General features: G+C 45.2%; 1 protein-coding gene across 1 annotated transcript in view; it reads right to left on the minus strand.

Annotated features, from left to right (window-relative positions):
* NPHS1 (NPHS1 adhesion molecule, nephrin) overlaps positions 1–15,157 on the minus strand; it is a gene marked incomplete at both ends in the record, with an annotated part of 39,907 nt that overhangs the window by 3,616 nt on the left and 21,134 nt on the right. Inside the window, 13 exons of the mRNA XM_081334368.1 lie at positions 56–178; positions 999–1,055; positions 2,211–2,218; positions 2,594–2,824; positions 4,133–4,244; positions 4,325–4,476; positions 7,102–7,258; positions 7,467–7,638; positions 9,682–9,797; positions 10,458–10,598; positions 12,213–12,353; positions 12,819–12,991; positions 13,901–14,030. Of these exons, the coding sequence (XP_081190494.1) occupies positions 56–178; positions 999–1,055; positions 2,211–2,218; positions 2,594–2,824; positions 4,133–4,244; positions 4,325–4,476; positions 7,102–7,258; positions 7,467–7,638; positions 9,682–9,797; positions 10,458–10,598; positions 12,213–12,353; positions 12,819–12,991; positions 13,901–14,030 (1,713 nt within the window). The remainder of the gene's footprint in view (positions 1–55; positions 179–998; positions 1,056–2,210; positions 2,219–2,593; positions 2,825–4,132; positions 4,245–4,324; positions 4,477–7,101; positions 7,259–7,466; positions 7,639–9,681; positions 9,798–10,457; positions 10,599–12,212; positions 12,354–12,818; positions 12,992–13,900; positions 14,031–15,157) is intronic.

The raw sequence follows: 15,157 nt of genomic DNA on the forward strand, positions 1-15,157 counted from the left end.
TTGGAATTTCCCCCCGACCAGTGACCCATTTATAAGTTATGATCTATATGCTTACCTGTGGGAGCCAGAGTGCTCTTTCTGAAGATTAAGCAGCCAAGCAAAAACAAGTTGGAAACTAGCAGAAACCCTCCTAGACCACCGAGGAGCACAACAAGGGGAAGGGGCAACACGGACCTTTCTAGGGGAAGAAAGATTTTAAAAAGTGAAAGTCGATAGAATGAGCTTTCTCCCCCTTATCATTTTTGTCCCAAATCAGGAAAGAACCCAGGATCAGCTCCTTATTGGCGTAGAATTGCCAATGGAAAGAGACCTTGGAGATCATCTAGTCCTGTGGTGGCGAACCTATGGCACGGGTGCCACAGGTGGCACGCAGAGCCCTCACTGTGGGCACGCCCGCTGTCGGCCCAATCCTAGACCTTCAGCTGGGTTTTATAAAACCTTTTCACTTTAGGCCTCTGCCACCGTGTGCAAAAAAAAAAGGTTCAATCAATTTCAACTTCTCACGGGGGAAAAAAAGATCTCGCAAAGTTGGAATTGATTGATTGAACTTTTTAGTCCCACCCAGTCTGCCGTTACCACCGCAGCCACACCCACCCAATGGGCCACGCCCACTTGGCACCCGACAATATATAAGTGGGTTTTGGGTTGCAGTTTGGGCGCTTGGTCTCTAAAAGGTTCACCATCATTGATCTGGTCCAACTTCCAGGATTCCACTTGTGTAGAGCCTGTACACAAAATTAACTTAAATTTAAACCTCAATTCCTCATTGTATCACTCACAAATATTGTGGGCATCCATAAGTAATGTCCCCAGCGGATCAAATGGAGTAGCGTGGACAGCTTTGACATATTTTATTTTTGACAATACAAAACCAAGTAATCACAGCACTGAAAGAAGCATCAGTGGCTCCTAAGTCTCCCTAATAAAAAATAGTGGCTAGCTTAACTGAGGTACCATGGCCATATTTATCGTAAAAAATCAGGGTTTAACGAGATCACCTGGTTCAAATGAGAGGGGAATCTCTGGATCCTTCTCAACTGGGGTTTCTATTCTCTCTGGAAAGAAATATGGAAAATTACAAGTGTATTATTCAAATTCTAAGAGCAGCATATAGCTGACAAATTGCCTGAGAAAGGGATTGGGCCAAAAGTGCCATGTTTCTTGGTGCATTTTTTTTAGTTTTGCTTCCCTTTTTTTAACTTCCCTATAAGAAGGCTCAGAAAGCATAAGCAGAATCCTGTGCCTTTAGGGGAAATGAACAGAAAGTGCCTGGAACATTGACCAATTACTTGAACAATGTGGATTTTTTTTCCCCACGAACCTTTCAGTATTGTGAAAACATATGTAGCCATCTCCTCAGTGTGACTGTGTGCTGCTCCCTCCTGCTTTTTCCTACAGGAATACTGTAACCCCATGGAGTAAGTTGAGCTGAGAAGGGGTGATTGGCCCATGGACCAAACTAGAGCTACGTTTCCCCACTCTTAGTCCAGATTTCACCTGGCCCATAGACCAAGTTACTCAATGAGTTTCCATGACTGAATGTAAACTTGAGCTACGTTTTCTCATTCTTAGTTCAGATTTCACCTGTCCCATGGACCAGGTTACTCAATGAGTTTCCATGACTGAGTGTAAACTAGAGCTACGTTTCCCCACTCTTAGTCCAGATTTCACCTGGCCCATAGACCAAGTTACTCAATGAGTTTCCATGACTGAGTGTAAACTAGAGCTACGTTTTCTCATTCTTAGTTCAGATTTCACCTGGCCCACGGGCCAGGTTACTCAATGAGTTTCCATGACTGAGTGTAAACTAGAGCTACGTTTCCCCATTCACCTTTACACCACATGGGTTCTTGGTTTTTTTAAAATTAATTTATTTATATTCCACCTTTATTATTATTTTTTATAAACAACTCAAGGCAGCGAACATATCTGTTTTTTGTTTGTAACCTGCAACACATAATCCTCCTATTTTTCCCAAAACGACAATCCTGTGAGGTGAAATGAACTGAGTTTGAGAGAGTGTGTGACTTGCCCAAGGTCACCCAGCTGGTTTTCATGGCTAAGACGGGACTAGAACTCACTGTCTCCTGCTTTCTAGCTTGGATCCTTAACCGCTAGACCAAACTGGCTCTTTCTTTCTCCTATTTTCCCCACAACAACCACCCTGTGAGGTGAGTTGGGCTGAGAGGGACAAACTGGTTCCAAGTCACCCAGGGAGCTTATGCGGATGAGAATGGACTAATGACACTCGGTCAAATAAAGTATTCGATCCAATTGAACTTCAGAACCGGATCTCTATGGTCCATGTCCAGCACTACGTCTACTTATAGAATTACTGCCTTTTTGCTCCTTAAAATGCAGCTATGCCCTCATGCTCCTCTGCTGCGCCCTGCTCTTGTTCCTGTAATGGTATGTGTGGATGACCTTGGAAGCCAGGAAGAAGAGCTACAGATCAGACATCATGCAAAAGATGTCGAAACCTGCAGGAGGAGGGAGGGTGTGGGAAGCGTTTCAAAAGGGGCCCTCCCTCGGGTTGTTGTTTTTTTCAGATTTGCAAGATTCTGTCAATATAAACTTGCAATCAAGAGAGAACTAGTATTCATTGTTGTGCTTCTTCTCTGGATTACCTCGAAGTCCCTTACCTTCTGTGGTGATGCTCAGCCCTGCACCCCCATCTGCAAAATCGCTCTCTCCAAGAGCATTGCGTGCATTGACAGAGACATTATAGGGGGTGTTTGGCTGCAGGCCAGTCAGCGTAAAAGTTGGAGATTGCGGTGGAAAGACATCCACGTACAGAAAGCTGGGAGCCTCGGGCCAATGATATCTGAATGAAAGGAAGTGGAGATAAAAGCGACTGAGGAGAACAAATTAAGCACATAATGTGTGTGACATGAAGGGGCATCAGGCCCACACTGCCTAATCCATGTCTATCTTGGAAGCATGGGTAATTTCTGAATGTGGATTATTCAAATTAATAAATTCCATCTGTTTCTGCACTGACATTGTCTCTTTTTCTAACTGTTTTTCCCTAGTGGTTTCGCCTAAATGTTTAGTCTACGTGCGTCACTTGAAGGCAAGGACATTTCAGTGTTTCGGTATATATTTAATGTATAGGCCATCCAATGTAGAAGCAAAACTGGGTAGCGTTACAACTGAAAAATATGCATACGATGGATGGACAAGAAGAACAAGATACCAAAGCTAAACCAAAACAGATCAACACAAAATAGAACAAAATAGAAAGGGGTTTCATGGTCAACCTGCCCCTAAGGGCCTGGGGAAACAACCAGACCTTCAATGACTTCTGGAATGGTACAAGGGTGGGATCACACAAATCTTGTTGGGGGGGGGAATCATTCCAGAGTTATTATATGAATATACTTATTTCACCCATAATATAGAGCAAGGCTTGTGCACTAGGACAGTGTTTCTCAACCTCAGCATCTTTAAGGTATATGGACTTCAGTTCCCAGAATTCTGAAAAATTCAAGTCTATACTTCTTAAAGTTGATGAGTGTAATGGAATACAGTAGACTGGATTCCCAGAGGGGAGGGGATGCATTGTAGAGGAATAAGAGACCATTCAGTCCGATGTTTTGTGTGTAAGAAAGAGAATGAAGACAGTGCCTCCCTAACAGTTCACAGAGTATATGGTAGATGCAGATAGCAGAGTGCTTAGTCTGGCAAGATTCTGTCTATAGGTGTGGAAACTATAAAGATTTCGGTCTGGAATACCGTGCCATGGTAGGGCAGTTAGAGTGCAGTATTACAGGCTACCTCTGCCCACAGACAGGAGTTCAATCCTGACTAGCTCAAGGTTGACTAGGCCTTCCATCCTTCCAAGGTCGATAAAATGAGGACTCAGATTGTTGGGGGCAATATGTTGACTTTGTAAACCTCTTGGAAAGCCCTGTAAAGCACTATGAAGTACATATGTCTAAACACTATTGCTATTGCTGTCAAGTGTCATTCTTGTTTTTGGGCCTGACACTTTTCAGAGTTCCTAAGAACAGCAATTCAACCAAGTGATAGCAGTTCCCAAGAATTCGTATATGGGACCATGAGAGCTACACTGATTTAAATCATCTTTCCTTGTGTTGATAGATGGGACTTTTATCTCCATGAGCCCTACCTGACACGAAAGCTTTGCTGGAGCCCTCCATCAAAACCTGGGGTCCATTCCAAAGCCAACCAATTATGAGCTACACTGATAACCTTGAACCCCGTTGGTGGGTCAGGACGACCTGGCAAGAAAGAATCAAAGTTAATTCAAAAGGTACAAGGAATTTTTGACTTTCAACTTCACTGGATAGCTGCTCCTTACTGGTGCTAAGTAGCTGAATATCAAGAGCATCTGTGCCCAGGTCATTGTTGGCTGTGCAGGTGAAGATGGCATAGTCAAGCATTGCGCTGACATTGGCAATGGTTAAAGTGCTGGTGTGTAAAGAATCCTCATAGCTTGTGACCACACTATACCTGGGGAAAGATAATATCATGAATTACGTCATAAAAGTGATGCAGTTCAGTCTTCCTTAAATATTTGACAAATGAAATTGCAGACAAACTGAAAGACAAGAGAAAGCGGGGGGGGGAGGGGAGGAGAGGAGGGGAGGGGGGGAGGGGAGAGGAGGGGAGGGGGGAAGGGGAGAGGAGGGGAAGGGAGAGGAGAGGAGAGCAGAGGAGAGGAGAGCAGAGGAAGATTGGGGGAAAGCAAACGAATCTTTTCAGTATCATATCTATTCTTATGTGTGATTTCTGAGATTTAAATACAGCAAATTCACCATACTGATTCATTCCTTTTCCCATTCTTCTCTTGCAGATAAAAATGCATTTGTAACATTTCCCCAATTCCACTGGAACTAAAGTGAATCCATATGAATGCCAAACTGATTATCAAACTTCGGCTGGCTTAGGTTGGACCCCAGCCACGCTGGAACAACTTTCAAGTTGCAAATTTCATTCAAAATAGAACTGAACAGAATATTGTAAGCATTCAACTCCTGTGAGATGCTTAATCCGCCCCCACCCCATTTGCCCAAAAAGGAGTTAAGCCTTTGCAAGCTGAGTGCAAATCTTTGGGAATGTCTCTATAAGCAACGGCGAACTTCCACTGCCCTTTTTCCAAGGCAGGGAAACTTAATTTGATGGAGAGAGACAGGAGAAGCACCAAAGATTTACAGGGTTGCTTACTTGTGTATAAATTCCTGCCCTTGTAGCCTAACTGAAATCCAACCATATTTGACTTGGGGAAACTTAATTAAAAATGAATTGGGCCATAACACAGATATTTCATGCAAACCATCATGACCCAAAAAATGATAAGACATGCATCACAGCAAGCTTTCACAGTTGTGTCCCGATGTCAGATGCAAGTACATAAGTTATGTGGTTTGCGTTGTGATATTGCAATATATTTGATCTTCCATGTTCTGTCCCCTGCAGAGCCTTCTGGGAACCGGTGGGATTCAAATATGTGAACAACCGGTTCTCTGTGTGGATGCCACTTCCAGAAGTCCGTTCTGGGCCTGGGCAACAAAAAATTAGCTACCGGTTGTGCCGAACTAGTGTGAACTGGCTGAATCCCACCACTGCTTATAGGTAGTAACCAGAATGAAGCTGATAAGGGACCAGGAGATAAGACTTCAGAATCCAAGTGCTACAGGTTGACCAGAATAAAATTCACTGCTTAGAGCAGGGGTAGGCAACCTTGGCTCTTTTATGACTCGTGGACTTCAACTCCCAGAATTCCTGAGCCAGCCATGCTGAGGGGAAAGGGAGAGGTTTCCAAGCTGAGCCATGCTGGATCAAGAATTCTGGCAGCTGAAGTCCATGAGTCATAAAAGAGCCAAGGTTGCCTACCCCTGGCTTAGAAGCTAATGATCTCAACAGGTAGTAGCACTTCAGCAACGTTGCTCAGGCTCAGAAACTAAGCAGGGTCAGGCTTGCTCAGGACTTGGAGGGAAAGCCGAGCACCATGCCTGAACTGGAAGAACTATTTACATAGAGGCAGTGCTCAATTTATAACCCTTCATTTAGCGACCGTTCAAAGCTGCAATGCAACTGGAAAAAAGTGACTTGCATCCAGTCCTCACACTTACAACCATGGCAGTATCCCCATGGTCACATGATTAAAATTTAGACACTTGGCAACCAGATGTACTCACAATGGATGCAATGTCCTTGGTTCACATGATTGCCATTTGTGGCCTTCCGACAAGCAGAGAATCGGGGGAAGCCAGATTCTCTAGTGATTGTATGATTCATTCAACAACTGCAGTGAATCATTTAACAACAACAACAACAAAAGATCATACAACTGGGCATGTCTCACTTAAAAACCACTTGCGCTGTGGCGGCACAGTGATTAGAGTGCAGTACTGCAGGTTACTTCTGCTGACTGCTGGCTGACTGCAGTTTGGCAGTTGGATTCTCACCGGCTCAAGGTTGACCCCATCCTTCCAAGGTCGGTAAAATGAGGACCCAGATTGTTGAGGTCAATAGGCTGACACTGTAAACTGCTTAGAGAGGGCTGTAAAGCACTGTGAAGCGGTATATAAGTTTAAGTGCTATTGCTATTGCTTAGCAATGGAAACTGTAGTCCAGTGGTGGTGAACCTTTGGCACGTGTGTCAGAGGCGGCACTCAGACCCTCTCTGTGGGCACGTGCACCGTTGCCCCAGCCCTGCCTCCCCTCATAGCCCCCTCCTCACCAGTAGGCCCCCCATAGAGTCGCCCCCGGGCATGGCCCACATGGAGCAGTGCAGCCAAAAACATGGCAGCCTGGCAGAGTGGACAAGACTCCGCCCTCATGCCCCATCACGCACAGATGATGCTGCGGGGCGCGGGTGGAGGGTGTGGCTGCCATGGCACTGCAGGGCTGCCTGATTAATCTGTGGCAGGCCATGGAGGCAATAGGTGGCCCAGCAGGGGACAGGGCAGTTTTGGGGCACTCGGTCTCTAAAAGGTTCACCATCACTGTCCTAGTCCCAACTGTGGTCATAACCAACCTGTAGGGTTGTGTCCATGAAATTCTTAAGAGTTAAACTCAACTGAAGGACATCTTTATTATTTTACTACTTCACATCCTGATGGGGAATCTCACCTGGGGCTTTGGAGATCGAGGGAGACCCCATTCTTGGCCCAGCTGAAGAGCACCCCGGGCACACCCTGAGCACTGCACTGAAGCACAGCGTGGCTTCTTCCATCACCCGAAGCTGCCACTTTCCTCTGCCCAGGGCCCTTGATGATTTCTGGTGGGTCTAGAGCGGAAGAGACATGTGTGGTTAAAAGTTGTGTTGCATTTGTAAGCAACTGGCTGAAAAGCAAAGCAAAAAAAGGGATGACATCAAGGGGCTCAGAGAAACACGCCAGGGGTGGGTGACAGGCAATTATGACAAGTAAAACATTGGATTTTAAAGGAGTCTTTAAGTCTAGGACATATTAAAGGTTGACTAGTGTAATACTTACATCGCACAATCAAACGAGCACTGCTCTTGGCTGCTGGGGAGATACCATTATCTACTTGACACTCATATAGTCCAGCATGTGTTCGCTGGGCTCCCTGCACCCGCAGGGCACCCACCAATCCTTCAGACAATAGTTCAAGGCCCAAATCTTCCAGGCTGCACTCCAAATCACCCTGCATAAGATTCCAGAATAACAGGAAGATTGTATTAAGCCAGACAACCAGCAGCTGGAGACTCTTTGTGTAGGCATTATTTACCTACTACAATGTCTCTGGAGATTCTCAGTCATTCCGGTCATAGTTATCCCAAAGAATGCTTTTTTCATGAGGCAACTGGACTTTCTTGTTTTTTTCTAAAGACATTTCACTTCTCATCCAAGAAGCTTTGTGAAAAGTTGCCTCAGGGAAAAAGCACCTTAGGGATACCTACTACAATCCACCAAACGCAAACACACAGCATACCTAACCACCAGTGCAACATATAATAGTACGGGGATCTTCAAACCTGGCCCTTTTATGACTTCTGGACTTCAACTCCCAGAATTCCTCAGCCAGCATGCCTGGCTGAGGAATTCTGGGAGTTGAAGTCCACAAGTCATAAAAGGGCCAGGTTTGAAGACCCCTGTACTAGGAGCTGCATTCACATAAGGCATTACGTCTAAAGCAGTAAAGCAGGTGAGACTTAAAGTGATGGCCTGTTTCAAAGAACATGCTAATGTACAGGCAGTCCTTGACTTAGGACCACAATTGGGACCAGAATGTCCATTGCTAAGCGAGGTGGTTATTAAGTGAGACACGCCCAATGTTATGATTTTTTTTCACCATGGTTGTTAAGCAACTCATTGCAGCAGTTAAGGGAATCCGACTTCCCCTCTTGACTTTTCTTATCGGAAGCCGATTGGGAAGATCCCCTATGGTGATCACACGACCCTGGGATGCTGCAACCCATCATCAATACATGCTGGTTGACAAGTGTCAAATTTTGATCAAGTGACCATGGGGATGCTGTGACCATCATAAGTGTGAGGACTGGTCATAAGATACATTTTTCAGTGCCGGAGAACCTATACCATCTCAGACAAGTGACTGTCCAGTCTCTTCTTAAAAACCTCCAGGGATGGAGCGCCCACGATTTCTGGAGGCAAGCTTTTCCACTGGTTAATTGTCCTCACTGTTAGGAAGTTTCTCCTTAATTCTAGGTTGAATTAAGAAATCTTTCTCGCAATTTCCTCCCTTCACATCCTTCGATCCAGCCCACTGGCTTCTGAGAGGAACATGTCTCACATTTGCCTGTATATGTGTGGCTTTCGTCTTGCAATATGCCTGTCCTTGGCACCACTTACCACTGGCACAGGACCCTGGAAGATTATCCGAAGAACCTCTTGGGCTGACAAAAAAAGAAATTCCCCAGCCCTTATTTACTGTTATGTATTGAGTAAAGTAAAAGGGACACGGTGGCTCAGTGGGTTAGGACACTGAGCTTGTCGATCAGAAGGTCGGCAGTTTGGCGGGTCGAATCCCGAGTGCCGTGTAACAGAGCGAGCGCCTGTTATTCGTCCCAGCTTCTGCCAACCTAGCAGTTCGAAAGCACATAAAAATGCAAAAATGCACTATGGTGGGAAGGTAACAGCGTTCTCTGCACCTTTGGCATCTAGTCATGCTGGCCACATGACCACGGAGACATCCTCGGACAAGCGCTGGCTCTTCGGCTTTGAAACGGAGATGAGCACCGGCCCCTAGAGTTGGAAACGACTAGCACGCAAGTGCGGGGGAACCTTTACCTTTACTTTTTTACATTGAGTAAAGTGGAGCAAACCACATAATGTCAGTCTCTAAAGAAGCACCCGCTCCTGTAAACCAGCCTCATAATCTGGGAGTAATGCAAGATTCCTGCCAGCCAGTTAAACGCAAAACTCATTCTTATGCTTTTTTTTATGTCCGGCTTACCCAGTCCATGCAATATGGCTGATTGTTAGGAGCTGCATTACAAACACCTTTAAAGGAAGTGATTTTTTAGTTGTCAGTGGCCATTACAGAACCATTATCAGCCATCAAGTTGTAATGGAGGTTGGGGAAAAAAGGTCATCTCACTTGGTATGGCCACATCACACCCGTTTAATTGGAGTAAGAAAAATTCTCCTGCTGGCTCCACTATAGAGTTAGCATACAAAATCAATGCCACGTCTTGCCCTGCTTTCTCTTGACTTATAACCTTACCAACCACCTCCACTGGAAATTTGGTATGGGGTTGGCATCAGCCTGGCACACAATTTCAGCCGTGTCCCCCAGGTCCACATACGTTGGATCTGCAATGCTGCGGATGGATGGTGCATCTGTTTGTAGAAAAAAGCATAACTCGGTTCACACAGTTGTCTATTCGAGCTGCGTTAACGATTTGACAGCTGCATTTCTACAACCTGCTAAGCTCTCCATTAATTTTAACTTTGGCTGGAGGTGTCTGTGTGCCTATAATGCTTAATGTATTATGCAGATAAAATAAGCACGTTTAGTTGTGTTCACTTAGCAAAGTCACACATATCAAACCTCTGCCTGAGAAATCTGTAGGGAGAAAGAGGGTGAGCTAGCATTGGCCTCAAAATGGGATGTTGCTAAATCATGGCTTGCTAGAGTTGGAAGGAACAAGGATAACTTCTAGTCCAACCTCCTGCCCAGTGCAAGAATCCTCATAACACAAAAATACAAGCCAATTGGTTACATAGAGCAGTTTTGAAGAAACTATAAAAAATAAAATTGAGTAGGACATGCAAAAAGAATGCCATCCTTCTTCAATCTGAGTCCTTCAAGAAACATTGGGGCAAAATTCCCATATTCCATGGCCACTAGCCACGGCTGGCCTGATGTAAGTTGGCCCGACACATCTGGATGAAACCAGCTTGGGAAAGGATGGATTAAACCAAACCTTTCTTTGTTGAGTCTATATAGATGAGTGATGTCAGGGCATATACTGTATTCCTCCAAATCTATTAACTTACAGTGCACGTCTAGAGTGATGGTTGTTTCATTTTGTCCTTCTGCATTCTCACAGTGGATCCTGTATTGGCCGGCATCAGCTCGAGTCACATTCCAGATCTCCAGAGATCCACCATCCCGCAAGTGGTACCGGGGGGAACCCTCTAGGACAGAGACAATCCATCACAAGTCAAGCTCCACCAAGAAACAAGCACTTGGAGCACCAAGGCGAAGAGGGGGGAAGGGATTTCATGGGTCAAGCCAACCGTGATCAGGGATTCGATGTTCAAATGTTCCTTCTGCATCAGGTTTGCTCCCATCCTAATTCTTAATTCCACCCTGCAGTGAAGGAGAAACTCCCTAACAGTGAGAACAAATAACCAGTGGAACAGCTGGCCTACAGAGGTTGTAGGTGCTTCATCATTGGAGGTTTTTAAGAAAAGACTTGCCACTCACCTGTCTGAAATGATATGGGGGTCTCCTACCTGAGCAGGGGGCTAGACTAGAAGACCTCTAAGGTCTCTTCCAGATCTATTCTGATCTCTCACACAAAGGAGGGATTCCCCTACCGTGGGTTCTAAAGTTCAGGGTCCTGCATAGCTTGCGTGCTGCTAGTCTCCATTGTTTTGTTTCAGTAAATATGAAGAACTTTGACACATGGAGGGACAAGATAAAGAAAATCTAAGAGTAAGAAACCTGTCATTGAATACGTTTACAGTGCTTTATGGCAAAGATACACTAAATTGACACCTCAAGACCCCATCAGGTCTCCAAATGTTGGCTACCAGAAAGAGCTAATGTTAAATACAAGAACAGTACACTTGCATCAAATTAGTGTAACATACAAATTATATTAAATCAAATTTGGATTTTTTCCCTATCCTGTCTGGTTGTTTCCCCTAGCCCAGCCTGGTTTTTTTGAGTTGTGTCCCAAAGGCAGTCCTATTCTATTATCTTAGTTCCTCCTGCATATTCTACCTTCACATCTTGATTTATCTCTGCAGATCTCTTTTCTTCTTCCTCTCCACCACTCAAGGCCCACTAGCTCTTTTTTAATGGCTCCACCCTTACACCTGATTCTTTTTCTTTTCCTTCCAATCCTTTCAAAATGTTTGAGACAAACCTTTCATCTTCAGTCCCTGCTGGAACTAAATCAAGGTTGTCAAAGGTAAAGGTAAAGGTTCCCCCGCACATGCGTGCTAGTCGTTTCCAACTCTAGGGGCCGGTGCTCATCTCCGTTTCAAAGCCGAAGAGCCAGCGCTTGTCCGAGGACATCTCCGTGGTCATGTGGCCGGCATGACTAGACACCAAAGGCGCACGGAACGCTGTTACCTTCCCACCATAGTGGTCCCTATTTTTCTACTTGCATTTTTATGTGCTTTCGAACTGCTAGGTTGGCAGAAGCTGGGACGAGTAACAGGCGCTCACTCTGTTACACGGCACTCGGGATTCGACCCGCCGAACTGCCGACCTTCTGATCGACAAGCTCAGCGTCCTAACCCACTGAGCCACCATGTCCCTAAGGTTGTCATAAACAGAACTAAAAGCTTATTCTTCTCATTTGTTCCTGTTCCCATTGTCTCCTTCTCCCTCCGTGGTCTCCCAGAAAGTCCAAGTAGATAGGACATTAAACGCAGCTTGGCAATTAGCATGCACGTTTTTAAAAAGCAAAGAGCTATAGGAAATGGGAGAGTAAATTATTTTATAAAGTGCAGCAGGTACATCGACTCTTACCTTACCCAAGTTCTTTGGATTTCATCCTAAGAAGTGAGACCCACCTGTTAAGATCATCTCTCCAAGGAAACTCCAGCGATAGGTAATCTCAGGAGGACTGGCAGAAACCAAAAGAGGCAACTGGGAAGACCCATGCTCCACGGCTTTCACTAGGTGGGTCTGCTCAGGGGAGAACTCTGGAGGAACTGTATGAAAGAAATGAAGGCAGCCTTTTGGAAGCCAACCCATGGATGCTTAAATGTCAAAAGGGATGGAGCTAACCTAATCTCGGAGGGGAAGAATGTTGCATAAGGCAGGCACTATGGCAGAGAAGACTCTTCCTTAAGTCCCTAGCATGCAGCGTGCTTTGTCTGCCAGATCTAATGGAGTGGGCTGATGTAAGCCTGGAGACGTGCCCTCAGATAGCCCGCTTCCATGCCCCAGAGAGCTTTAAAGGTTAAAACCAGCACTTTGGATTGGACCCAGAAACAAACTGGCAACAGATGCAGGAGAGCAGAGGTGTAACATGTGCTGTTCTGGGACTGCACATTACTGCCTGCACTGCTGCGTTCTGTTCCAGCTGAACAAATCAACTGAACAAAAAGCTTTGTTTTCAGAGCTGAACTTCCAACAACAAATAAACAGTAGTGAAGGGACGTTTCCATACTTACATAGGACCGTAAGCTGGTAGAAGGTATTCACACCTTCCGAGAGAACGGAGCTGTAGGCATAGCATTCCACCCTTTTCCCATGATCTGCAGATGACACCACCAGAGTCACCCTTTCTGAAGTGGAGAAACCTCCATATTCTGCTTTCTTTTGCCCTAAATTAAGGCCATCCAGCCTGAAGGTGAGAACGCACGAAGATTATCGCAGCCAAACTTAAAAGTTTCTGACAGAGTCAAAAGATGAACCTCTATATTCAGAGACAATCTACTGACATAGCTCAGCTGCAGGGGATAAGCAAGAGACAAGACCTGATGCCTTTATAGCCTCACTTGCAAGTTTTCTGACAGGCCTGTATCACGCTGCTGTCAGAAGCAGAAAGCAGGAGTGGATGAAGTTTGGGACTGATTCAGCTGCCCAGCTCTTATGTTGACATTACAGCCTAAGCCTGGGGAAGTCAGAAGCCTGATGGGTCAGGACTGAGGAACAATGGTGGAAATAGAAAGTGACAGCTGAAGAATGTTTCCGTATCAATTATTTGCAGCAAAGACGATCTCCTTCTCCTTCTTGGATTTGTTGTTCTGATGACATTGTGGGAAGATACATGACCCAAATTGGGTCCACAGTATGCAGCCAGCATCTGGCATATCTGAGGGGGTCCTCAAATCTTAATCTGGAGAGGAGGCAAAAGCTTTCCCTCTAAAACCAAGCTTAATACGATAGGACAGATTTTTGATTTGATGCAACCAAGGGTGTCCACAGGGTATGGTCAAGAAAGTCAAGATACAACTGCCAGGAGTTTGATTCCAACTCTGCCCACTGCCAGGAGTTTGATTCTCACCGGCTCAAGGTTGACTCAGCCTTCCATCCTTCCGAGGTCAGTAAAACGAGGACCCAGATCGTTGGGGGCAATAGGCTGACTCTGTAAACTGCTTAGAGAGTGCTATAAAGCACTGTGAAGCAGTATATGAGTCTAAGTGTTATTGTTATTTAAGGCAGTCTTGGCAGAAAGAGGCAAAACCTACAAAGAAAATCAGACAACCCTCCGTGAAACTTGAAGAAGGCGGTCACTGGAAGAGTTACACACCTTTTTCCATCTTTGAGCCAAGTGAGATGAGCAGGAGGGTTGCTGCTGCCCGATTTGCAGGTCAGCGTCACCGATTGGCCACGTCTCACCTTTTCAACTGTCACTATAATGGTTGCATGCAGAGGCGGGACTATGGAAAGAAAGAGTATTTCAAATTCTCATTGTCACTCCTTACTCATCAGTTTCACATTCAGCTCCTATTTTTCCACTTACAGCGCACCGCACAACTCTTGGGGAGAAAATGCAATACTGCTTGCTTACCTTATTTCAACTGATTGATATTTTGTATGTGAAAAATTGCATGGAGGGATCCTTGGTGTTCTCTGAGCTTGGTTGTTTTCTTGCAAATGTTTCATTACCCAAACTAGGTAACATCATCAGTGCTAGCGTAGCTCATTTCAACCCTGGGCTACAAATATTCTCCTTTATTATTAGATAGCATGGAGGAAGAACGATTCCCTCGTTTAGTTTTCTCCATAACATGCTAGTTTTCAGTGCACAGCAGCCCACTTCTTCTGAACTCACCATGGATCTGCATCTCCTGATGTGTTTTCTTGACACATTGAACTACAAACTACAATTTTGTCTAGTGCAGGGTATTTCAACCTTGGCTACTTTAAAAGATGTATGGACTTCACCCCTTCATGGATTACTGCCTTGTTGTGGCGAAGTGGCTTGCGTAATTCAATGAAGCTATGAGCTATGCCGTGCAGGGCCACCCAAGACGGACAGGTCATAGCTGAGAGTTCTGACAAAACGTGATCCACTGGAGAAGGAAATGGCAAACCACTCCAGTATCTTTGCCATGAAAACCCTATGGACAGTACCAAAAGGCAAAACGATATGACGCTGGAAGATGAGCCCCTCAGGTCGGAAGGCGTCCAATATGCTACTGGGGAAGAGCAGAGGGCTAGTACTAGTAGCGCCAGAAAGAATGAAGCGACTGGGCCAAAGCCGAAAGGACGCTCAGCTGTGGATGTGTCTGGTGGTGAAAGGAAAGTCCGATGCTGTAAAGATTTTTTCTCCATAGGAACCTGGAATGTAAGATCCATGAATCAAGGAAAGCTGGACGTGGTCAAACAAGAGATGACAAGACTGAACATCGACATCTTAGGTATCAGCGAACTAAAATGGACAGGAATGGGTGAATTTAATTCAGATGACCACCAGGTATACTACTGCGGGCAAGAATCCCTCAGAAGAAATGGAGTAGCCTTCATAGTCAATAAAAGAGTAGGAAAATCAATACTGGGATAC

The sequence above is a fragment of the Vipera berus genome (assembly GCF_964194415.1).
Source record: "Vipera berus genome assembly, chromosome: 9".
NCBI lineage: Eukaryota > Metazoa > Chordata > Lepidosauria > Squamata > Viperidae > Vipera > Vipera berus.